General features: G+C 47.3%; 1 protein-coding gene and 1 long non-coding RNA gene across 6 annotated transcripts in view; one reads left to right on the top strand and one right to left on the bottom strand.

Moving 5' to 3' along the window:
• RP1 (RP1 axonemal microtubule associated) overlaps positions 1 to 25,604 on the top strand; it is a 183,816-nt gene that overhangs the window by 79,818 nt on the left and 78,394 nt on the right. For all 5 annotated transcript variants that reach the window (XM_082432985.1, XM_082432984.1, XM_082432986.1 and 2 more), the window contains exon 2: positions 1,936 to 2,088. In XM_082432985.1, coding sequence (XP_082289111.1) covers positions 1,969 to 2,088 — 120 coding nt within the window. In that variant the 5' untranslated portion in view covers positions 1,936 to 1,968. The remainder of the gene's footprint in view (positions 1 to 1,935; positions 2,089 to 25,604) is intronic.
• Positions 1,981 to 21,885, bottom strand: LOC309646622. Its single transcript, XR_014255479.1, has 2 exons — positions 6,405 to 21,885; positions 1,981 to 5,445 (listed from the first exon to the last, which is right to left on the bottom strand). It is a non-coding gene; the product is annotated as an uncharacterized lncRNA (long non-coding RNA).

Genomic DNA, 25,604 nt, shown 5'->3' on the forward strand with positions numbered 1-25,604 from the left:
CAGCAGAGGTGAAGCTACTTCCAGCAGGATGGGACCTGCCCTGGGTTTAGGCTGGTCAGCCTCTGATTCTCCACTGCACCATCCTGCCCGCTGCTGCTTAACGTATAAAAAAAAAAAAAAAAAAAAGGGGCTTCCCTTGTGGCACAGTGGTTGAGAATCTGCCTGCCAATGCAGGGGACACGGGTTCGAGCCCGGGTCTGGGAAGATCCCACATGCCGCGGAGCAACTAGGCCCGTGAGCCACAACTACTGAGCCTGCGCGTCTGGAGCCTGTGCTCCGCAACAAGAGAGGCCGCGATAATGAGAGGCCCGCGCACCGCGATGAAGAGTGGCTTCCACTTGCCACAACTAGAGAAAGCCCTCGCACAGAAACGAAGACCCAACACAGCCAAAAATAAATAAATTTATTTATTTAAAAAAAAACTAAAAAAACAACGGTCAGTGTTTCTAAAGGCACAGGTTCTTCTGGACAGAATTTCTCACTCTCCGGAATTAACATTCTAAGTTACATTCGAAGGAACTTTGTTTCTTGTGTGTTCCACTTACAAAAATGATATTTTCTGTTTCAAGGAGGAAAGCAAACAGACTGTGCCTTTTCTCTGCGCATTAGAACAAATATGAGACCACAACGCAATAGCAAAACACCCCGAATAAGCCACTTATAAAGTGGGTAAAGGATTTGAACAGACATTTCTCTGAAGAAGAGATACAAATGGGCAACAGGGATATGAAGTGGTGCTCAGCACCATGAATTATCAGGGAAATGCAAATCGAGACTACAACAAGCTGTCACCTCACACGCGTTAGGATGGCTATTATTTTTTAAAAAGTGTAGGTGAGGTTGTGGAGAAGTGCAACCCTTGTACACTGTTGGTGTTAAATTAAAATGGTGTCGCTGCTATGGAGAATTGTATGGAAATTCCTCAAAAAGTTAAAACTAGAACTACTGTATGATCCAGCAATCCCACGTCTGGGTATTTATCCAAAAGAACTGAAATCAGATCTCAAAGAGATATCTGCCCTCCCATGCTCATGGCAGCTCTTTACACAATAGCCAAGATATGGCAGTATCCCAGGCGTCCACTGACAGAGGAATGCATAAAGGACGTGAAGTCCATACACATGTGAAAAAAGAAGAAAATCCTGCCATTTGCAGCAACATGGATGAACCTGGAGGATGTTATGCTAAGTGAAACAAGCCAGTTACAGAAGGACAAATACTGCATGATTCTACTTACATGAGGAATCTAAAATGGTCAAACTCATAAAAGCAGAGAGTACAAGAGTGGTGGCCAGGGGGTGAGGGAGGGGAAGGGAGAGCTCTTCAATGGTTGGAAGGTGTCAGCTCTACTGGATGAGTGAGTTCTAGAATCTGCCGTACAACATGGTGCCTGCACTTTACAGTGTGGCGTGCACTTCAAAACGTGTTAGGAGGGTCAGTCTCATGGTGAGTATTTTTACCATAAAAACAAACAAACAACAAACAAACAAGAAACAAAGGGACACAAGGAAACTCTGGGAGGTGATGGGTCAGTCTGTTCCCTCGATTGTGGTGACGGTGTCATGGCTGTTGTGCAGATGTTCATACTCATCACATTGTACACATCAGATATGTGCAGCTCCTTGTGTATCAGTTACGCCTCAATAAAGCTGTTAAAAAAACATAAAACAGTACGAGACTTCAACCAGGGGTTCTGGTGACGGAAATGAAGGTAGTGAAGATGACAAGGGATTTATCACCCTCTGGGGCCCCTACCTCCCTGGGCTACTGGCAGCGCTCAGAGCTCCTCTCTGCCTGGGCTGAAGACATACTTACATGGGTGTTGAGAGAGTGACAAGTGAAGCTAATGCTTGCATATTAATAGTCTAGTACAAAAGATTACTGGCTTGTGGACTGTTAGAAGTCAGGGTTTTTGTTTTTTTTTTTTCCCCGCAGGCCCACGTCTTAAATGGAGCAGGCATTTAACAGATGTCGGCTGAGTTGAACCAATCTACTTGTTATGGGGACTTGACTTCCACTTCATGGTGTCGTACTCAACAAAAACATAGTTTTCAAGATAAATATTCAAAACATCAACTTCAAAATAAGGTAAAAAGCTCCCATGTTCACATGCCACATTCTATTTGTATGCCACAGATGATCTATTGAACAAAATGGGTTATTTTGTTGGCCATTTAATAAAGTTTTATTGAAAGTAGATTATTTGGTTGCATGGTATAGGCAACTAGAAAGGAAAAGCAGTTATAGGTGCTGTAGTCTGGATGTTTCTTCATCAGAATAAGGAGAATGTGCTCTCTGATACCTCCTGACTGTCGTGACTCTCGGGCCAGCTCTGGTCTCGGCTAGCGTGCGCCCGTGAGTCACATGCAGTGCTTGCTGTTACTCCAGGTAATCCCGGTGACGATGCAAACGTCATGTTCCCTCCGACCAGCAGGACCAGAGCCAGGTTTACTCCCAGGCGGTGTCCCTGAGCCACAGGCTCCCTAGGATGCCGGGCCCTGGGCTCTGATGCTTCCTTTAAGAAATTCTGGAGGCAACTGAGGAATTTCGTTTTGGAAATTACAGGTAAAATATATGCTTTTTCTCTCCTTGCCCTTATAAAAACAGGAAATGGTAATTAAAATTTTAAGCTTTATAACTGGGTTTTTAAAAGGGAGGATGTCTTAAACTTGTATTGAAATGTGGAAGTTTGCTTAATTGTGTGGAAAGTACGCCAACGATGGTAAAGAAAGCAGGAAAGGCCGGAGCTAAATCATTTTTAGTCTTGGTTGCTGTGGGGAATGAACTTATTTTTCTTGTGGGGAACTTTTGCAGATGTTTCTAAGGAATTCTAGCTTTCAGAGATTGTTTGGACAACTGTTCTCAAGTTCAGGAACCTGTGGGCCGTGCACAGGACTTGGAATCCATCCTCAGGGCCCTCGGGGACCAATGGAGGGTGGTCAGAGGAATAATATGATCAGCCTTAGGTTTTAGAAAGAATAACTGACATTTTTTAAACTATGGAGGCAAACAGGAGAGTGACTTACCGTAGGGCCAGACCAGACGGAGGCCTGACGACCAGTGAGGAGGCCGTGGGGAAGTCTGATGTGGGTTGACTCCTAGGGAGGCGAAGGGCCGGATCGGAGAGCATGGAAAGAATCTTCAGAGCACGAGAAGGAGCAGTGATGCGTGTAGGGACTGGTCTCCAGCAGGAGAAGGCAGAGTTTGACACGACTCTGCAGTTTCTAACCTGGATGACATTAACTTCTCATGTTCTTGCAACTGCAGTTTTTCATGTTCAATGAGTAACACTGAAGCGGCAAACATATTCCTAGTGTGCAGAACAGGTGAGCTGAGAGGAGAAGCTTCCGGGCATCCTGGCGAGAACGTGGGACGTGGAGTGGGGGGCACCCCCTGGGTGTGTACCTGCGGCAGCCTGAGTCTGCTACGGGAATGTTAGCCGCTGTCTTAGAGGTTTTTCTGGCTGTCCAAGTGGAAGTCCGTTGTCATTTCGATTAAGCTCCTAGCTGCTGTGTCTGCTGTGGGGCTGCAAGGAGCATCAGGAATCCACTCCCCACCTCTTCCCCCGCAAGCTCACATTAGATGCGGACACACCAGAGTCTTGGGGTCTTCTGGCCGCAAGAGCGCCGGTGGGAAGCCCCCGTGCTCTCGCTCAGGGCTGAGTTCACTGGACACGCTCCCCAGGGGAGGAGGATGTGGCCGGTGTGGGTTTCCCGTGAGGCAGCAACGTGGTCCAGGGTGCCTGCCCCCGTCCTTCACCCAGGGCGGATCATCTCTTCTCCTCCTCCTGTTTCCCAATCCGTCAGTTGGGAACAATAACGGTAGGGCTGGGGAGGGCACCACGTACGGTGGTCAGTACCTTCTGAGGGCTCAACACGTGAACAAAGATCTCGTTTCTTCTGGTCTGGTAGGTCGACGTCATTCAGGTGGGGAGACCCACAGGGCCAGTGGCACATCTGGTGTCATCGCTATGTGGTGGCATTCAGTGGCTTTATGTGGGGCTAGCGTGGGAGCCTCCGCGTGGGCACGCGGGCTCTAGCACCCTTCCCCCAACGCCCAAGCATCGGGGACGGGGTCACTCCGCATCCTCAGGAGGTGTGATGCAGAGTTTGGATGCTGAGAGACCACAGCGGATTGCGGGGAGCGCCAGGCAGGGAAACTATGTGAGCCCCGTTATCCCAGGAGCTGGGAATCCTCAGAAGAGGGTTTTGTCAAGCTGGCCCCACTGAGCTGAGCAGAAGCTTCTACTCCTGAACTTGTTAATAAATCCCCAACCTCCTTATTTCATCTGGCATATCTGAAATTAATGGCATAACACTTTCACAGGAATATACCATGGAATCTCTTTCTTCCTTTTGGCCAAGCAGAGTTTATATATTTAAAACCTGTGATGTGGGTTCTGAGTGAACTCAGAGCGACTGTTCAAGTTAGTTGCCATCAGCACCGTAGCAACAGGTGTTCAGTGTCTGTTGACATTTACTTTCTTTAGTCTCAGGCAGATTTCATAGCAACATAACACAAAAGCCGAACGGCATCCCTGGAAACTTGTAAGCACAGCGAAGGCCTGGATATACCACAGTGGAAGGATTCCTCAGTACAGGGAAATGCCAGAGAAGTTTGGCAAACATGACTTAACTGGTCAAGCCGTGTAGAAAGGGAACATCGCAGATGGTCAGCTTATAAAAAATAAACTGTGGCTTTTCAGGTGATTAATCGGCAGAGTGTGTAAACACTGGCCATTGGATTATCTTATTCCAGGTTAATCTACATAATCACAAAATAATTTTAGCAATTAGAAAATGGAGAAAAGATCGATGACAAATATCATTGCTAGAACATTCTATGAGGAATGTTGGTGAATGCCATATTCCAATTATTTATATATCCTGATAACATATGAATTAATACCATGGTGTTGTACATACAATAACTATACTCAGATAATGAAAATACACTCAAACATAAATGAAAATAATTTTTGACTTTTTTTGACAAAGTATTTCAAATTTTTATGGCATCTCAGTGACATTAACATAAATATCACTTATCGCAATAAAGTACCGTAGCTACAGAAGGCATATGAGATTGGCTGCCGAAGAATAGATGGTCCCCTAATATACCTAGAGAAAGATGAGATCTTAATAGCTAGTATTAAGTAATTTAAACTGAAGCTTTCTGAAATATCCAAAGCTTCCACAGAAGCTTTCTGAAAAATCACAGTTTTAAATCAAATGATTTAAAACTCAGAGTTTCAAATTTCTTGTCTTAATTACGTTCATCTATGAAACTAATGAATATGGGTATGACATTTTTATGCCCATTAAGAAAATGATGATGGATTGATGATTGCTTTTTATTAAACAATTATTAAAGCTACCTGACATTTCAGAGAAGGCATCTTTGGATATTGAAATGATAACACTTGTCTATGATAAATAAGCCAGTCTCTGAGAGAAAAGAAAGATTTTTAGTAATGTTAGAGCTGGTAAAGTGTCACTATACATTTATAATTGTCATCTAAGATTTCAATATTAATTGATCAGAAAAGCATTTTCATAGCAGGTACTAGACACATGGCATCTTTTTCAACATAGAAGAGAAAAGCAGGGTTTCAAAGGTCTTTGAAGGTCCCCAAGGGATTTCTGTGCAAAGAGCACAGGGCCAGGCAAACATCTCCTATTTCTACAGATTTTGTCCTGGCTGGTGATGCAGGTGCTTGTCAACAGGCCTAACCCTAACCCCAACCCTGACCTAACCCTTTCCGAGGCCCCTGTAGGCTCTAACCCTAATCCTAACCCTAACCCTGACCCTGAACCTGACCCTAACCCTAACCCTAACCCTAAACACTCAAGGTGGCCCAGCAGTAACTGTGGACTCTTTCCCTTAAGTCTGCCCCCTGTTATCTGCCCCCTGGTCTCACCGCTCTGACAAGGAAGGAAACCAAATCCCAAGAAAGAAAGAGGAAAACATAACTGGATTCCCTTTAAGCCCGGGGCAGAAGGGTCAGCCCGGGCGCTGGCTCTGGTTGCTGGGGGGCTTCCTAAGGAGATGGGAGATCGGGAGCAGGCCCAGAGGGGGGCGCTCCCGGGCCTCCCTCACCCTCCGCGCCCCCCGCCCCGGTCACACTGGGAAGCTGGGTCCTGAGATACGCTTGCGTGTTGGGATGGGCCTCTGAGAACCCCCGTGCAGGGGACTGTCTTCGCCCCCGAGTGTCCGTTTCCACGTGTGTGATGCAGAACAAGGACGTCTTCTGTAGGCTTGTTTGATTTTTAAGAGTCAGCACATTTTAAATGCCTTACAAGCATTAGCTGTTGTTGTATCTTTTTTAACAGTTAAATCTTCACGCCATGACCCCAAGGCCCATACATTTGTCCAACGAATGGAAAGAGCAGGAAAGGACTAACCTGTAAGCAGTAATGTTGGCTATTTCATCAGAAATGTGAGCTCACCCCAGGAGGAGCTACCTCAGGTTACGTTGATGAGACAGACTTGATGGCCATGGCTTTTCCTCACAGAAATGGCGACTCTCCTAGAACATTCCAGGCCAGGTCTTCTGTGGGTGGGGCTTGAGGCTTCCATCCTGCCCTGTATTCATGACGTCAGGGCCGGAAGGCACAGGGAACACACAGCGTTCCATGCACAGATGTACAGCAGTGGTCTTCGGCCTCTGGAGGCCTGTTTCTGAATGCAGACTTTTTGGCCAGAAGGATTTCTCTCATTCGGTCATTACGGGGTCTGATGGCCACACTAAAATGGATGTTGCCATTCTGGGGGGACAGAATGGTGAGGGGTGAGGCTGGGCTCTGGAGCCAGGGCCTGGCCTGGGTCTGAGACCCGGACCCATGACTTCCTGGCGCCGCCTGGGGGAGTTTCTCAAGCTCTCCGAGCCGCGGTTTCCTTCCTGGTACAACAGGGAGGGTAGAGGAACTGACCTCGGATGGTCGTCGCGAAGGAAAGGCGTGCCCAGCGAGTGTTAGCCGGGGCCGCGTGTCACGTCACCTTCACGAAACCTTTCTCCACAGCTGCCTTCTGAGGTCAGGTCCGCCCCCAGGGCCCCGGAAGTGGCCATTTAGTGGCGCCAGCAGAGCCTGCAATGACAGGGCCCTAGGACACTAATACAGGTGTCCACCTAACAAGACACTGGGCCCTGAACGAGCCCAAGCAGGCAGGCCTGTCTGGAGCCTGGAGCCCCCCAAGCCCGGCTCTGTGCCCCCGGAGAGCATCCGTGAGGGACCGCGTTCCTGCCAAGCCCGCCGCTACACGTCTTCTGCGGGTGGAGTGGGTGAGCCCCCTCCTGCCCAGACAGAGGCAGCCCTGATCCCCGGGCGGAGTCCCTGCACGCCGCCGATGGACCGCGCGCGGGCTTGGCCTGCTGAGGTTTTAGCTGCTTGCGACGGGCACGTGGTCCTGTGCCCGGCAGCCTTGCCGGCACCTCGCACAGCGAGGGCTCACACTCAGGGCTCTTCTTTCCCTAAGAGGCCCGCCTAGGAGGCCCCGCTCTACAGACATCCTCCGCCACCCGTAGACCCCGTCCGCCGACACACGCACGTCCGCTCCCCTTCCTCCTGGGACGCTGGAGGCCCCCGGCGTCCCCGCCCTGCTGATGCCCAGACGAGCACCCACACGGTGGAGGAATCGCCGCCTCCCGAGCTCCGCAGCTTCCGCCCAGCTCTGCCCGTCCTCAAGGAGCCGGGCCGGGAGCGCAGAGCACGGCCCGCCGCCAGGACTCGGCCGTGGGTACCCGCCTCGCGTCCGTGAGCTCGGCCTGCTCAGGACACGGGGCGCTGGGAGCCGGGGAAGCGAGTTCCGAGGTTCCAAGTGGACGTGGGCCCCGAGCACAGCCCCCCCCCACGGACTCGGTGAGCGCCGCGGACCGAGCCGCGTCTCTGATCTGGTTTCGTGGTCTGTGCGGCGGCGCTAAGGTCCCATCGCAGGCCCTCCCCTCGGCCCTCCCTCCCGGGCAAAGGAAAGCGCACCTTTCAGGCTGTGGAGGATGCAGGAATCCCAAGGAAAGCCCCGCCTCCCCCTCCTCCCCGCGGAAGGACTGGCCAGAGCAGGTGCGGCCCAGATCAAAGCCGCCCACTTTGAGCATCTCCTTTTTAAAATAATTTAAAATTTGTATTGGAGTGCGGTTGATTTATAATGCTGTGTTAATTTCTGCTGTACGGCCAAGTGAATCAGTTATACATATACATGTATCCACTCTTTTTTAGATCCTTTTCCCATGCAGGCCATTACAGAGTACTGAGTAGAGTTCCCTGTGCTCTACAGTGGGTCCTTACCAGTGATCTGTTTTAGATATAGTCGTGTGGATGTGTCAGTTCCAGTCTCCCACTTGGAGCATCTCCTCTTGGTGGCTGCTTGTTCCTTCCTTCCTAAGAGCTGTCTTCATTCAGTTGGCTCCTTTCTCCCTATCTGAGCTGTGACTTTGTGACCTAGGCTGGCCCAGGAGAGCTCTGGTGGTGGCCGGGCAGTAGAAAGGGTCAGCGCTGAGCTCAGAGCCCCTACCATCTCCCCAGACCCTGGGCCTTCCCTCCATGTTCCAAAGTGAAGGGGAAAAGATAAGAGATTACATGCTGAGGAGTTATCTACAAAGGGCTCAAATCAGCAAGTGCTACAAGCCACAGAGACAAAACAACCTTACAGGACCAGGAAAGTGCTGAGGTGCGTGGGACTACCAGAGGAGGGTTCCAAAGCCCGACGGGGTTGGGGATCCTGGCTGAGTCCATGGTGGAGGTGAAGCTCAGGGGCTCCCCTGGTCCCACCCTAGTGTAGGGGGAGGGATTAGAGCCGACCGGTCCCCTTGCAAGTTCTGCCTGGAGCTCTGGGCCCACTCTTTGTCCTGGGTTTTCCCTGATTTTCTTACAGTTGATCTGAAATCCCTGTAGCTCAAAAGGCAATCTGACTTCTGCTTCTCCAAAGACAAATCTCAAGGGAAAAACTCTTCAATATAGGCAATTATTTTGTCTCCTTACATCTAAGTGCCTATTTGACATATTTTGTCAAACTTCCTTTAGTCACAGAATGTAATATTGTTACTCATCAGTTAAGGTCTTTAGACATACAGAGAGATGCCTGCACCTGGCAAAATGAGTAGAGAACTTCCATTATATTCTGGTAAAAGGGGCAACTTAATATGGGCATCAATACCTAAGCAATTTTTTTTTTTTTATAGCCTTAGATCCAAATACCTTTCAGGAAACTACAAAAGGCTTTATTTTTACAGCTTAATTCAAAGCTTATCAAGGTCACAGGCATTTCACTTATTATCAGAGGGCTTCCTGAGGAAAAGTAGAGTAAAAATAGAGGCATGCAGGTGGCACAACTTTACTTTTTAATAGGTGGGAAGGAGAAGGAAGAATATACCTACTGGTTTGAGGTAATTATTTTCAGCGTAATGGTCTTTGAATGCAGTAAGCAGTGGGAAGCAAAATGACCTCACTTTGTAGATTCAGGAAAAAAAATCACTCTTGTGGGAGAGGAATCTATTATAAAGTACTGGATTTGAGAATGTTTCACAAAATTTCAGGGTCCTCTGAAGCATTTCTGTAAAATCTTTAGGAGTAATGTCTGTGGTTGGTGTGATGTATCTGTGATTATTGCATTAGATCAGGCATTGCCGAAACATCCAAACTATTTATTTTACTGTCTGAATGTGTGTATTGGGGGTGGGGGAGGTGGAGGGAGATTTGTTTCAAGCCCAATGCCTGGCACACAGTAATGCTCCTCTCAGATAATTCTGGCTGCACATAACTGAAACATGAAAAATAGATGTAAATATGTTTCTTTCTTATTAAAAAATATGAATCCACAGTGCAGGGCTGATTTGGTGGATCTACAATGCGAGACTGAGGATTCTATCTTTTCACTCTGCTGTGACTGGCTACCATTCCTTTGGACCACTCTGTGGTCCAAGATGGCTGCTGGAGCTCCGGCCATTGAACCACATTCCAGGACAGAAAGGAAGAAGAAGGAAAACGAAAATAGAATCCCTCCATATTTAGGAGTCTTCCTGAAAGAACCATACAACACTACTGCTTCCAACTCTGTAGTTAGACCCGGAAGCAGATGGCTGTGATGGACACTGGCAAATGTGCTTGGCTTAAAGTACTTAAAGGGCTGGAGTATTAAGAAAAAAATGAATGTGAAGAGTATGTGCCTGGCACATACTAAGTACTCAATAAATATTAATGGTAATTATTAATAATGCAAAGAGCAGAGCAGAAATCTTAAAAGTGATGTGGAAACTCCAGTGGCCCACATGCCTTTATTCCTGGGTTGTCTTGAGGGCGGGAAGAGGGCAGCTAGTATCACAGTATTAATCCTCGCAGAGTGTGGTCGTCCTTTTTCAGAAACCAGTTTGATCAGTATTTAATGGTCTGTGTCTCTTTCCTTTCGTATAGTTTGCAGTATTTGTCAAACTGTTCTCAGCGATTTTCAAACAAATAAGCAAACGCACAGAACACGCCTTCTCCCAGAAACCTAACAAGCAAACGTTGTTGAAAAGGAAAACTGACTTTCGGTCTAGATGAAATAGTCCGCGCTTAGTCATCAGTTCTGCCTTTGGCCTGCTATGTTGAAATAGGAAGCAGAAAGGATGCCATTAGGCCCAACAGAAATCCAAATATAACTGAGGTTTGGAAGTGACTCATCAGCGGAGGGTTCCTTTATGACCTGTGCTGCTGCCACTGCTCCAGACATTGCCTCCGCAGCCCCGTGTGGCCTTGACCAGATGTGTCACCAAGAGCCCTCTGTCTCTCCTCTCTGCCCGGGTAGGCGGTCCCCTCCCCTGGACTCACTCTGTGCTGGTCCTGCTGGCACGTGACACCTCCCTCCCCGACCCGCTTTGCTGGGGTGCTGACACCTCGCCCTCATTCCTGTCCCCTCCAGCCCTCCCCTGGCCCACGGACCAGTCCAGTTTCCCCAGGGTGGCCTCTGTGTTTCTGCAGCCTGCACCACACTGGTAATTACTTGCTTAGAGCTGATCTTCCCTGGGAGACGTGAATTCTGGTCCCAGGGACTGTGTCTTCCTGTTCACGGCTGTGTCCCATACCTCGTGTCCCCTCCCATGGCCGTAGAAAGGTTCCAAGGCCAGGCATGGACTCAGGGCCTCTGTACAGTCCACGCCTACACGGAACCTGGGGAGTTTGGGTGGGAGGGCCAGTGAGATCAGTTAGTTCACCCAGCCTTTTTCAGATGAGGCAACGGTACTAGTTTGGTAGGCCTGTCGAACAAAGTACCACAAACTTGGTGGTTTGCACAACAGAAATTTACTGTCTCACAGTTCTGGACACTAGAAGTCCAAGGTCAGTGTCAGTGCGGCTGGTTCCTACTGAGACTGTGAGGGAAGGGTCTGTTCCCTGCTGCTCTCCCAGCTTCTGGGCTTTGCTGGCAGTCTCTGGTATCCTTTGGCTTATAGAAGCATCTTCTGATCTCTGCCTTTATCTTCACATGATGTTCTCCCTGAGGGCCCGCCCTTGTCCACATTTCCCTCTTATAAGGTCACCAGTCATACTGGGTTAGGGCCCACCCTAGCACCTCATTTTAACTTGATCATCCGCAAAGACCCTGCTTCCAAGGAAGGGACCATCCACAGGTACTGGGGGTCAGGACTCAACATCTCTTGGGGGAAAACAATTCAGCCCAGAACGATGACAAAGTTCATCACACATTGTCCTCTCTGTTGAAAGATGATGCTACTTACCCACCATTTTAAAAATCTGGGGGTTGTGTTATTTCCCTAGGTTTAGTCTTATTTGTGTGGTTTTTTTCTTTTTTCTTTTTTTTTTGTGAGCAAGAACCATAAGTCAGAGGAAAGCCTGGGTTATAAATTAAGAGGTTGGTTTGCTCGGGTAATGGAGCTTGTTTGCTAAGTTTGGAAAATTGTCTTCATATGATGCTTTCGTTTTTTTAAAATTAATTAATTAATTTTTTTGGCTGTGTTGGGTCTTCATTGCTGCGTGCGGGCTTTCTCTAGTTGCGTCGAGCAGGGGCTACTCTTCGTTGCGGTGCGCGGGCTTCTCACTGTGGTGGCTTCTCTTGTTGCGGAGCACGGGCTCTAGGCACGTGGGCTTCAGTAGTTGTGACTCGTGGGCTCAGTAGTTGTGGCTCGCGGACTCTGGAGCGCAGGCTCAGTAGTTGTGGTGCACGGGCTTAGTTGCTCCACGGTGTGTGGGATCTTCCCGGACCAGGGCTCGAACCCGTGTCCCCTGCATCCACAGGCTTATTCTTAACCACCGCACCACCAGGGAAGTCCCCATATGGTGCTTTCTACTGACATTAGACCCACTTGGTTCCAAGAAGGGCAGCCACAGGAGTGCCTTTGTTCTCATGGATTGATAAACAATTATTTAGAGAAAGTGACCTTGTCCACAAGTTAATGAAAGTCACCCAACCTTTGAAATTAGGAGTAATTCAAGTTTTGCCCCATATTAGCTGTGTGGCCCTCAGCAAGTCGTTTCATCGTCTGGACATCAGTGCACTGTCTGGGACGTTCTGGCACTGGATCAGGTAACCTCTAAGGACCCCTCTGGCTGGAAGCTTCTGTGGATTATGTGGTTCTTTCAGTGTTGAAAGCAGAAAAGTTCTGTGAGGAATTGGGCTGTGCAAGTATAGAAAGGGATCAATCAAGCGCTTTTCCTATCCATTATTGGCGGTAGACGTGAGCTGGCTCTAGCCTCAGCACAGAGGGAAGAGGCTTGGTCCCTGCCTTCGTCACCTTTTATGTGCTCAGCGTCTATTCCCTGCAAGGGACAGCCCAGCACACGGGACACGTGTCCTCTGCTAGCAGCAGTGCTCCCCACCCGACCCCAGGGGCCACACGCTGGTGGGTTTGTGGTGTCAGAATTCTCAGGGGTTGAATGTGTCATTTTCATCCTCACAATGACCAATTTTTCAAACAGTTATTTCTGTAAGTCTCTGATAACATCTTCAGGAGCCTAATCCGAGTTTTTCCTTGTACAACGGAGCCTTCAGGGTGTAATACGCTCACTCTTGATAATCTTGGCATAAAAACTCCTGCTAATGATGGCATCTTTACTATAAATAGAGGTTTTTAGATGCCCTCTCCCCCTATTGTCCTATCTCTTACAATACTCAATGCATCTTAACCCTTTTTCTTTATTTCGTCATAAAACCGTGACCCTTGATGGTTGGTAGGATAACACAATAGGCCAGATGTCTTAACCATGTTTGGATAAATCAGTCATCACCTTCTTTTTCCAAGAAAAATGAGGCAGAGCAGCTTGAGTGAGGCGTAGACTCTGCTTTCCATTCGGTCTTTCCAAAGCAAACAGAAAAAAGAGGTAACCGTCTGCTAGCTGTGCCGGGTCAGTTGTGAGGAATCAGGTTTAAGGATGTGCAACCATCGTTATTGTGACAAGAGAGGGAGGCCACACTGTCAGTGTTTCGTCTCATTTAAAATTGAGACTGAACATAACCACCTCAGGAGAAAAGAGGATTGATTCATGACCTTAGTTCTAGTTTAAGTTTGAGGGGAATATAGATTTTATATGAAGCTGGGGAGACAGGCTCTCAATACAGTGGCCTTTCCCTCAGATTGAAGAACGCTTAGATTTACATTTAAATAGCACGTGATTTCAGAACTTTACTTTTTACAAAAACATATGATCTATGATGATGAGGCAACGGGTGGATTTGTAGCAATGCACCAGTAGAGTCAGTCATCAAAGCGTCTCGTGTTCTGTGATGTACGTCAGTCACTGGGTTAGGTGTTGACCATGCACGATATCATTCAGAGCAAGACAACCTTAGGACATCAGAACAACTCCAGTTTACAGATGAAGAAAATGTAACATAGAGGGGGTTAAATAATCTCATCTTCGTCCAATTAGGAAATAGTATGCTCAGGATTCCAGCTTGCAGTAGGACCATTTGACTCAAGCCCTGAGCTCTTTCCGAAAACTCTGATGTCCTATTAATAGGGCCTTGATTTGTGTAAATGCTGCTGTCACACAGCTTTCCGGGCGTGAACATCAGATGAGTACAGAGCCCTTGTTCTGACGTGGGTTCCCATGGCATCATTAATCTAAGCCAGGCCAGTCCTGGTGGAGTGAGAAGGAGAAGGATTGGAAATAGGCCGTCAGGGGCAGGCAGGGATGCAGGAAACGCAGTTCCTCAGAGTACTTTTAGGAGGATTCTGAAAATACACACATCATTATGATAAAAGGGAGAATAAAGGTGTCATGAACAATTTATGAAATAATGCCACTGGGGGCCTAAGGAGGGAGAGATCCTGGCGCCAAAGCCGTTCTGAACTCAGATCCACAGATGGCTATTGACGGTGGTGGGCTGTGTCATGGGGCGAGAGGGTAAGGGCAGACCTGTTAGAGGAAGGGGCACGGGGGATGGGCCTGAAGGATGGTCGGGGTTTGGGTAAGAAGAAGCACGTGTGGGAGATGACATTCCAAGCAGAGGGAATGATAAGCAAGAGGCATAAGAATGGGAACCTTTTCTGTACAGAAGCACCGCTTGGGACAAATACTGGGAAAAGCAGCCCTAAGTTCGTAAGACTGGGGCCTGGGAGCATTGCCATCCAGGGATTTCAAACTTGAAGCCCATTCCTAGCTCACTGGGAAGCCTAGGAATGGGCCTCAGTTTGTCTATGATGTTTTATTGACACCTTGAGCATATGCCCATGTTTCGGTTATTTTTGCTACATGATGAACCACTCCAATGCGAGCTAACACACTGACTTAAAACAGCAACAACTTATTGTTCCCCGTGATTCTGCCATCTGGGATTGCTCAGCCAGGAAGTAGAAATTTGCCCCAGAACACCAGCCTGGTGTTTGGGGCCCTGTCGCCTATTTTGAGGCCTCCTTTATGTTTTGTGCCTGCCCTCCTGCTGAGAGTTTGAAATAACAGCCAACCTGTCAAGGGGTTCCCCACCAAAATCCACCTCTGGGGATATTTCCACAATTCACGTAGAAATTCCCGTTGCTGTCAAGCACAGAATTTTTAGAAAAGAGTGGACATGGGACTTTCCTGGCGGTCCAGTGGTTAAGACTCTGCCTTCCACTGCAGGGGGCGCGGGTTCGATCCCTGGCTGGGGAACTAAGATCCCGCACACCACACAGAGTGGCCAAAAAAAAAAAAAAAAAAAGAAAAAAGAGTGGACATCTTGAGGACCAGTTTGATTCTTGTATCTGGAGCTGTCTAATTATGGGCTTTGTCCTAAGGCAACACGCCTCCACTTTTAGATGAATTGAAGTAGCGGATGCACGACTGTGGCTCGGGGATTCTGCAGGATCACATCTTTCATTCCAAAACTCTATTCCACTAGACGATGGTCTTCTGATGACTTGGAATTAAGGGTCCTGAGTTAGTTGTTCCCTAAGGTACCAAAACTATGGAGATGGAGAAAAGCCAGTGAGGCAGTCCGGAAAGAGCAGTGTACTCGACAACTGGAAGCACGGAAAACGTCCAGTTCTGTTGCACCTTGACTGACTGGTGAGAGGGGAGTTCTTTCTCACCCGAGGATGTGGACAGAGAGAAGGAAGACGCCGCTTTCTCAATCACTCTTAGCTGCTTTAGGAAGTTCCCAGCCTATGTGCTATTTGCATGTCCTAAGGAGAAAATGAATGAGCGAGTGTCAACCTCTTACCGCTGATCAGTGCTGGTGAGCTGGCAACAGCTGTTCGCCTAACAAGTCCATCAGCAGCTGCGCAATTGAATGTTCCTGCTTCTCTTGCATCACTTAGTGGCAATCTAATTGACACCGCGCCTCTTCTCATGCTTTAAAGACATTCTTAAAAGGTACAGTAGATACCAGAAAAGTCATTGTCAGCTATGTTAAAAAAAAAAAATGATGCCACATGGGTGACAAGGACAAGATTCTAACTTACAGCTCCCCATTTTTACTAGGGATCAGAGTGTAACTGATCATCTTTGTGATGGATGTGTAACACTTCTGGTCATATCCAAAACTGCAGGGAAAATGGTGGAAGTCTGGAAGTGAAAACACCGGGAAGTGATTTATTTCAGAGCCAGAGCTAATCTCTTTCCACTTTGGGTCCGGAAATTCCTGGGCTTTGCGTCCTTGATAAGACTCCAGGCGGCCGCAGGCCGACAGGGGTGTGGCGGTAAGGCGATCTAGGTGTGGATGGTGTTATCAACAGCCCCAGGTTAAGTGTGACAGACATTTCTGAAAACCTGGCTTGATTCAATTGATCAGAATATGTTTTAGATTTCTTTGCAGTACTGTCATTTCCAGTTGCTCTATCTACTATTCTACAATTTTAAATATGAAATGAAAGCTTCTTTAAATAAGAGAAAGCTATCTGAGAGGATGGGAAAAAACTGCCTATTTTTTGGTGTAAAAAATCTCAGTTATTCATATGTGATTTCCATGTAAGGGAGAAAACGTCACTGTCGTATTAACTAAAATATAAATGCAAGAAATAATGAATCTGCATTCAAAATTTATAGCCCATGTGGTTTTCCTTATATGAAAAAATACTTTTCTCCTTATGCAATGTTGAGAAAAATGTATTATTAAATTCACATTCCCTTCTTACCTGGTATGTACATTATGGAGAAGTCAAGAATGTTATAAATTGCTTATTAATAATTATGGCTAACATGATTTCTTAGTAGGTACTGTGCTACTTTACTGTGCTATTTAATCTCAAAATAATACCGTAAGCCATATACCACGATGACCTCCCCATACTGTAGATGATGAAATGGAGGCTTACACTGTGTCATCACCCAGGTCGCACGGCTGGAAGGTGTACAGGTGAGGCTCAAGTACAGGTGTGCCTGTGTCAAACCATGCCTTTAATCAGTGTACTCCGCCAGCCTTACACACGGTGCCTAGATGACCTCAGACTTGGGTAAATTCCATTGATGAGAAGCTTGGCAGACATTTCCAGAAAGGAGGAGGTGGAAGCATTTTCTAATTATAGAGGGAGGAATGGCTCAGAGTAATCAACTAATTTCTTAAAGAATTTTAGTTGACACAGCTCAGTTGAAATTTTACAAAAGCAATTCTGTATTTCATTTCTTTTTACCTCTGATTTTTGCTGTGGAAGTGAAATATTTTAGAATTTCTAACAAAGGTCCTAGGATGATGTCATACTTCTCAAGTAAAAATATCCTCTATTATGGCTTCACAAAGTGAGCTGCTGCGTTCTTTTGTCCTGTTAATCAGAGGAAGGACTCCAGTTTGCTAAGCACAAGACGCGGTGCTGGAAGCAGGTCACTTCATTTAATTCTCACCCGCGCTGTGTGAGCTGGGTGTGAGTGTGGCCATGTTTCAGCTGAGGAAGCTGTCTCAGGAAGGCTAAGTGCCTTAACAGGAGTTGTACCTACTGCAAACCACAGGGCTGATATTCCAACTCTGCCGCATGCCCTTCTTAGAAATAGATTTATTGTCCCTTGAAAAGCGAGGGAAATCCGATTATTTCCCCATATAAGCAGATTCTTAATTAACCTTCCAATTCTCTGTTTCAGTGCTTCATCTCTGTGGTTGGGTTACAGAGTCAATATGAGTCCCAATTCAAAATCTGCTGCGGCTTCGAAAAGCTGCGTTGTCTGTTGTTTCAAGAACTGCCAATCTAATCAACGTAGCTTTGTCTAGGAAGCTGAAATCAGGGCCCGAAGTGTCCAGATTTCCATTCTGTGTTATCTCAGTAGACACACAGCTGCAAATCTGTAGCTCCAGGCGGGCTCCTTTGATGATTCTCGACATTTCCCTCCAGATGAGAGGGCACACGGAGCAAGCTGCTGATGGGTCTAGTCAGCATGTTTTACGCATAAAGATTCCAGAGGCTGAAACGTAGGCTCAGTTCCGCGGGCCGGAGAGCAGAGAGGTAGCAATGACTCGCCTTCCTGCCAGGCCTGCTCCTGCCCCGTCACTTTGGTTTAACGAAGGTTGGGTGTCAGGGAATTCCAACCCCCCTCCCTTCGTTAAGTCTGGAGCCTTTGGGATCATTGAGTCGACTGCAGGAACGAGTCCTAATATTCCTCGTAGAAGTTCTGGGTCAGGTTCTTTAAAACACCCCGTCCCATTCGTCTGTTCAGCTCCTGAATCAAAGCCCTGGACGGTCCAGGGTCCCTGAAACCTCTGTGGAGTGGTCAGCGGGCTGCAGGCTGAGTATCAGGTACTGCTTCTTCGTCCTGCTCTCTCCCCAGTTAGGGGAGCTGGGCTCTGTCTCTCCCACCCCGTACCCCGGTGTCCCCCGAGTCTCTGCGCGGGGTTCTGCATTCCTGTGAGTTAACGCCAGGCACCAATCTCTTCCTCACTGTCAGCCTGCGAGACTCCCCTCCTTCTCTCCAGAACCCCTAGAGGCAGCTCATCTCCTGGGAAGTGTGGAGCTCTGTTTCCTCCTCATCCTCACATTCTGCCTGGTTCAGGAGATGCCTTCCGATTGGACTTGACCAAGGGCTGACACTCTCTGACCAAGGTGCTGTAGTAACGGCACAGGGCAGCAGAAAAAGCAAGGGTTTGAGCCAGACGGACTTGACCGAGACACTGGTTCCAACCTGCATTGAACTTGCCGTTGGACCCTAAACAAGGGCTCCATTTCCCCCGGGTTGTTGTAACGTCTGAGTCGATGCATATGAAGCCCCCGGTGTGAAACCTGGCGTGTGTTAGCCATCACTACTTGGTAGCGTTGATGATGTCTTTTCAGTGAACTCTTTGGGCAGTTACAAATGTAACTCAGATGTTCTTAAGCCGCCCGGGATCGTTGGCAACACTGGAAACAAAGAGAACTCAAGTTCTCCTGTACCAGCCCAGTGATCTTTAGAGGATGCCTATCTTGCTTTTGATGAAGTTTCACCTTTCTTGGGTATTTTAGAGGTAGATTGACAAGGAAGAGAAAATTGTCCCTTTAGCACTATATCTGGATGTTCAGCCAGGGAAGGCCAAGGGAGCCTTTGGAACTTACTGGAATGTTGGAAATTTAGGCTAAAGGGCTGGAAGTCTTGACAACTTGTGAAGGTCCATTAGACAGCAGGATGATTTTACACACGAAGGGCCTAGAGTCAAGACTTTTGGGTCATCGAGAATTAGACCGACAAACACTCATGAATGAGCTCTGCTGGCCCGGAAATGACCAAGGGCCGGAGGACTTTTTCTGTTTCTAATTTCTGTGAGTCTGTGGAAAGGTCTCTTTCTTTTTTGTATTTTCTAATATATGTATATTTTTTCTTTTAGCCTTCTTGGCACTTTTTTCCCTCACATATATTTATAGATTCTACTTACAAAGCTTAAAATGACAACAAAAATGCCATTTCATACACTAAGTTTAGTCCATTTTAAATCCTGTCTTGCAAATTTCTCCTCCTACAAAGCAAAGCTGTCCCATCCCGTTGCCTTCTGTCTGTTGCTATTTTTGGATTACATTTACAGAAGAGTTCATCCACCTTTGATAAGGAATTTAATACCATTGGCAGGTCCACTTGTGACTTTATCCCGTGACTATAGCTGCAAATTATGGTGCATCTTTCCATTTTAGTTATTCCCTGGGACAGAAAGCCAGTCCAAAGGCAGAAGAATACTTTGTGTTATAAGGACTAGAGAAGGAATTTTACAGAAACAATGTCCCCAGGGTGGACGATGCTTTCAGGATGGCACGTCACGGAGGAGTGCGATTGGTCCTGACGTACGGAAGGGAGTTGGGTGCAAAAGAGCAAAAACGAGGCTGGAGAAGCCAGGGAGAGACCAGGAGGGGACTGAAAGGGGCCCAGAGGAAGCTGAGCGTGGCATCAAGGTCAGAGTCAGGCTCAGAACCTGGGCCAGTGCAGGAAGCAAGTTTTGAAGGTTAGAAGAAGCAGGTGGGCAGGAGTTTAGGAAAGCAGTTGCAGTATTAGGATCTCACCACAGTAGGAAACAGGACCCAAGAAGGAATTGGACAACAGGCTTTGGTAACAGAAAAGGCTTTGGACATGAAACTGACATTTCAGTTTAGCCTGAATTTTTTTTTTTAATTTATTTTATTGAAGTATAGTTGATATACAATGTTGTGTTAATTTCTGCTGTACAGCAAAGTGATTCAGTGATACGTATATCTATATTCTTCTTACATTCTTTTCCATTATGGTTTTTCACAGGGTGTTGAATATAGTTCCCTGTGCTATACGGTAGGACCTTGTTGTTTATCCATCCTATATATACTGGTCCGCATCTGCTAACCCCAGACTCCCAATCCACCCCTTCCCTGCTCCCTTCCCCCTTTAGCCTGAAGTTTTGTAACTGGCACCTTAGGTCAGAAGGTACAGGTGTAGGTAGGTGAGAACATTGGGAGAAATGTCATGGAGGGGGATTTGCAGGAAGAAAGACAGTTGCTTATTTTACAACATCTCCAGATATAGGTCTATCTTGATTTCAGTATCCCTGGATTTTCAGCCTTTATTCAGATACTGGATCTTCTCTCTGGGAAGGAAGATGAAAGGGAATTAAGCAAACCCTGCTGGAATGTCTACCATTTAAAAAGTACTTGGGGACTTCCCTGGTGGCGCAGTGGTTGAGAATCTGCCTGCCAATGCAGGGGACACAGGTTCGAGCCCTGGTCTGGGAAGATCCCACATGCCGCGGAGCAACTGGGCCCGTGAGCCACAACTACTGAGCCTGCGCGTCTGGAGCCTGTGCTCCGCAACAAGAGAGGCCGCGATAGTGAGAGGCCCACGCACCGCGATGAAGTGTGGCCCCCGCTCGCCGCGACTAGAGAAAGCCCTCGCACAGAAACGAAGACCCAACACACCCCCCCCCAAAAAAAAAATTAATTTAAAAAAAAAAAAGTACTTGGCTTGGCACTTTACGTGCGTTCCTCGTCCAACTGTTACCGCAGCCTATGAGATACTTATTTTTACCTGTTTTTCATAGACGGTAAGGTAGGTAAGTTCACCCGAGTGCACACGGGCTGTTAATAGTGGACTTTTTTGGGGGGGCTGTGCTGTGTGGCACGCGGGATCTTAGTTCCCCGAGCAGGGATCGAACCCTCACCCCCTGTGGTGCAAGCATGGAGTCTTAACCACTGGACCGCCAGGGAAGTCCCAGTGGTGGCCTTTAGCCATTGATTCTAAAATCCTGTTCTTTTCACCTTACATGCTGCTTCCTTTCGGTGCCCGGTGGCTCTCAGTAAGTATTACATGCTGTCGACATCCTGTCTCCCTGCATCTCTTTCTTTTTCTCCTACTAATCTCTTAAAATCCACTTTTTTATGATGTTTAAAAATAGGCTTTATTTCTAGAGCAGTTTTATGTCCACAGCATAGCTGAGCAGCAGTACAGAGATTTCCCATTACTGCCCCAGTACCTGCCTATCAAGGCTTCGACCTCTGTTCCTGCTGCAACCAGGGTGGTCTCTCCACAGTGTAAACCCGAGTTCCTCACCACAACAAACCCTGAAACCCTCGCCACGGCCTGGAGCCCTACACGCCTCCGGGCCTGGAGGCCCGGCACCTCCTCCTCCTCTGATGTTATCTTTCTTCACTCTCCACTGGGCTCATATTTTCCAGCCTGTCTGGCCTCATTTCTGTCCCAGGACCTTTGCACGTGCTGTCCCTTCTGTTTGGCATATGTTTCTTCTACACCTTGGAATAGTTTTTTCTCCTTCAGATTTAGTTTCATCTTACACATCCCCTTGTCAGAGAGGATTTCCCCAAGAAATTGAATGATCTTCATCACTTTCTACCAAATTACTCTACTTTATATTTTTCAAATCACTTCTGTACCTGAAATTATCTTATTTACTAATTCTCTTTTTTTTTTTCCTTTTTCTTTCTTGCTGTCTGTAGTTCCATCAGTTAGCTTTTACAGCATTAAAAAAATCACCCCAAACTTAGTGGCTAAAACAAGCATTTATTTATATATATATATATATATATATATATATATATATATATATATATATATATTTTTATTTTTGGCTGCATTGGGTCTTCATTGCTGCGTGCGGGCTTTTTCTAGTTGTGGCGAGCAGGGGCTACTCTTTGTTGTGGTGCACAGGCTTCTCATTGTGGTGGCTTCTCTTGCTGCAGAGCATGGGCTCTAGGCGCACGGGCTTCAGTAGTTGTGGCACACGGGCTCAGTAGTTGTGGCACACGGGCTCAGTAGTTGTGGCACACGGGCTCAGTAGTTGTGGCACACGGGCTCAGTAGTTGTGGCGCACGGGCTCAGTAGTTGTGGCTCACAGGCTCTAGAGCGCAGGCTCAGTAGTTGTGGCTCACGGGATTAGTTGCTCCGCAGCATGTGGGAGGGATCTTCCCAGACCAGGGATCGAACCTGTGTCCCCTGCATTGGCAGGTGGATTCTTAACCACTGCGCCACCAGGGAAGTACCAACAAGCATTTATTTATATATATATATATATTTTTATTTTTGGCTGCATTGGGTCTTCATTGCTGCGTGCGGGCTTTTTCTAGTTGTGGCGAGCAGGGGCTACTCTTTGTTGTGGTGCGCAGGCTTCTCATTGTGGTGGCTTCTCTTGCTGCAGAGCATGGGCTCTAGGCGCATGGGTTTCAGTAGTTGTGGCACACGGGCTCAGTAGTTGTGGCACACGGGATTAGTTGCTCCGCAGCATGTGGGAGGGATTCTCCCAGACCAGGGCTCGAACCCGTGTCCCCTGCATTGGCAGGCGGATTCTTAACCACTGCGCCACCAGGGAAGTCCCAACAAGCATTTATTAAGCTTACAGTTCTTTGGTTGGACTGGGCTCGGATGGGTGGTCTTCTGGGTTAGACTGGGCTTACTTAAGTGTCTGTAGTCAGGTAGGCGGCTCTGTTTCTGAGGGTCAGCTGGCTGTTGGCTGGCGTGACTGGAGCATCTGGGCTAGGTTTCTCGCATCGCCTGGCAGGCCAGCTTGGGCTTATTCCTGTGGATAACAGAGGATTCTCAGGAGAGCTGCGCGTACCCGTTCTCTTGAGGTTTAGTTTTGGTGCTGCCATAATGTCCTTCTGCTTCATTCTCTTGGTCAAAGCAGCCCAAATTCAAGCAGTGAGGAAACAGACACCACCTCTGATGGAGGAGCTACAGATCACATTGTAAAGGGGTGAGCATGTAGGGAAGGAATAAAGGTACTCATTTTTGCAAACAGTCTACCGTAACAGTGTATATTTGCAAATCATTTTAAATTACTCGTATCTGCAACTTCTTTTGAGTTTGGGAGATTACCCACCTTACGAATCTTTGTTGGGCAAAGAGTATTTCTTCCTGTAGGAGCCGAACGAGCTACACATTTTCTGTCTAATTTTTTGCACTAAAGGCATAGGTACTTGTGCAGGTTGGCAGTGAGCAAGGTGAGAAAGCAGGCTCCTTGGGGACCTGATTCTCCAGTTAGGGTGACAGCAAAGGTGACTGTGCTAGGTTGGTCTTTTTTTCTTTTTTTTTCACACACACACACACTGTACTTTATTTTTACAAGAGATAAATCAACTGACACCAAGCATTGTAAATGGATGACCACAAGAAAAGCAACAATGATTGCAATTACCAAAAACGAAACACACTCATACTATGTCATAATATTGACATTCAGTCCAGTAATCCTCCACTGTAACAAGTCCTTTACTTTGCAGTGAAAATTGATTTGTATATTTTTTTTGCCTCTGAGTCCTTGTGGGGTTTTTTTTTTTTATTCAAACAGAAAGTCACAAAAATTACAATCATCCTCATCAGTTCACTCAGTCCCATGTAATTAATTTTTTTTTTTCATCTTGATCTTTTGTTAACACTTTTATGAGTTCATCAGTTTTCCATTAGAGTTCTGGAAGTGCTTATTCATTCAGTTCAGCAGTATAGTCAGTTACCTAGGTTGGTCTTATTTGCAGTACGATTGTGTTCCTGGTGGGAAATTGGCAAGCTTACCAGCCATAGCAGCTTGGGCTCTGTGGCATGCAGGTGATTTCTTCTTCGGGCCGGTATGATGAAAGGTTTTGTATGTTTGTTTCTGAAACCTTAAGTTTGAGCTGTCTTCTTTATACCTCTCAGAGATTCTGTGAGGCATTCAATATTCTTTCAATAGACTCCTTTTGTGTGTGATACCCAGGATCAGATTTAGTTGTTTGCCAGGGAGGGTTCTGTTCCAGAAGTTGGTGTCAGGAATAGGGTTAATTCTTCTTACATAATGAGAAGAGTCAGGAGGTTACCAGATTAGCCCAGCTGCTCACGGAGCCCTCAGGACCACGCCTCTCTTTCTACTTGGCCATCCTCTGTGTGTTAGTGTTTTGTCTTCATATGTGTTGCCTCTTAGCTCCCTGTACTACTTCTACGTTCCAGGCAGGAAGAGGGAAAATGGGGTGGCACCTGCTGTGTCTGTTTCTTTTGTCGAGAAAGCCACAGTTTCAACAAATGCTCCTTCAGATCTTCCCTTACACAGCTTTGGCCTAAACAAGATCACCTAGATTACTGACGCGAGAGACTGGGAAGTATCTGGCTTCTTAACCTCTGGGTGGAAGGTATGAACGGAGAGAGCTTGGGAATGTGTGCTGAGTAAAATGATGACCATTGGCTGCTGCATCATTAGCTTCCCCCTTTAGAAGGGCGGTTCCTGGCAGGTAGGGTTGAACCTCGCTCATTGCTCTCTCTCCCGCGCCTAGAACAGGGCTTGGCAAACACAGGACCTCAAAATTCGTTGACTAACTGGTTTTTAATCTGCTACCAACAGCTGGAGATTCTTTCTTCAAAATCTGTCTTGTATTTTTCTTTCATTACAGAACCCCTATTTTATCCTAGGCCAATTATTAAAGATTTATTGATTAGAGATTTGTTTCCATCCTATATTTCTCTCCCCAGTCTTTTCCACCCTTTGTCTACATTACATTCTGCCACTAGAAGATCATCTTGAATGCCATTTTTGTCTCATCCTTTTCTTTCTCAAAAATCCGTATTAGTTCTGTGGTAGTAAATGCAATCTCTCAGCCTGGGAGGCAACTGCTTGCATTAGCTGTCTGTTACCTCCCCACATCAGCAGCTTACTTGGTAATCACTCCCAAATACGGCTAATCTCACGGCCATCTGGTGTAGGCTGCCATATCCAGAGTATGCAGAGGACAGGCTGCAGGGCTCGCTGGGCCAAGACAGAAGGCTGTAGAGGGAAGCGAGTAAGCGAGACCTGATTTAGGGAAGACCCTCAGCGTTAGGACGGGCTGCCATGCTGCTCTGTTGGAAGGGGTGGGCAGTCGCCATTCACTTTGACCTTGTGTTTAGTCTGCAGTCTCATCGGTGGAAGTTATAGCAGGCAGGGGATCTGATTGGGCTGCAAGGCAAGGGCCATCTCTGTCCAATCAGTGGGGTCCACTGCAGTCTTTTTGCCCCAGAGAAGGGGAGCATGAACCAAGGTCAAGAACAGCAGATTGAAACACAGTCTGGCCCACAGGGAAGGCTGAAGTTCAGGGCCCTGTCTCTGAGCAGGCACTCAGCCATTCTTAATCCTCTAGAGAGGATGAGACCATGGAGGGCCAGGCTGGGGAGGCTGGGTCTGCCCTTTGCTGGACCTCAGTGTGGCAGCCAGACCGAGTCCGGTCAGGCGGGGACTGGTAACCCCACCCGCCTGCCTTCTTTGTACTTAGACAAGTGTTGCACTTTTTGTTAGAAACATATTCTTTGCTGCTGTGCTTAGAGGGAGATTCTGAAAAGCCA

This window comes from Balaenoptera physalus, assembly GCF_965194825.1.
Source record: "Balaenoptera physalus genome assembly, chromosome: 17".
In the NCBI taxonomy this organism is placed as follows: domain Eukaryota; kingdom Metazoa; phylum Chordata; class Mammalia; order Artiodactyla; family Balaenopteridae; genus Balaenoptera; species Balaenoptera physalus.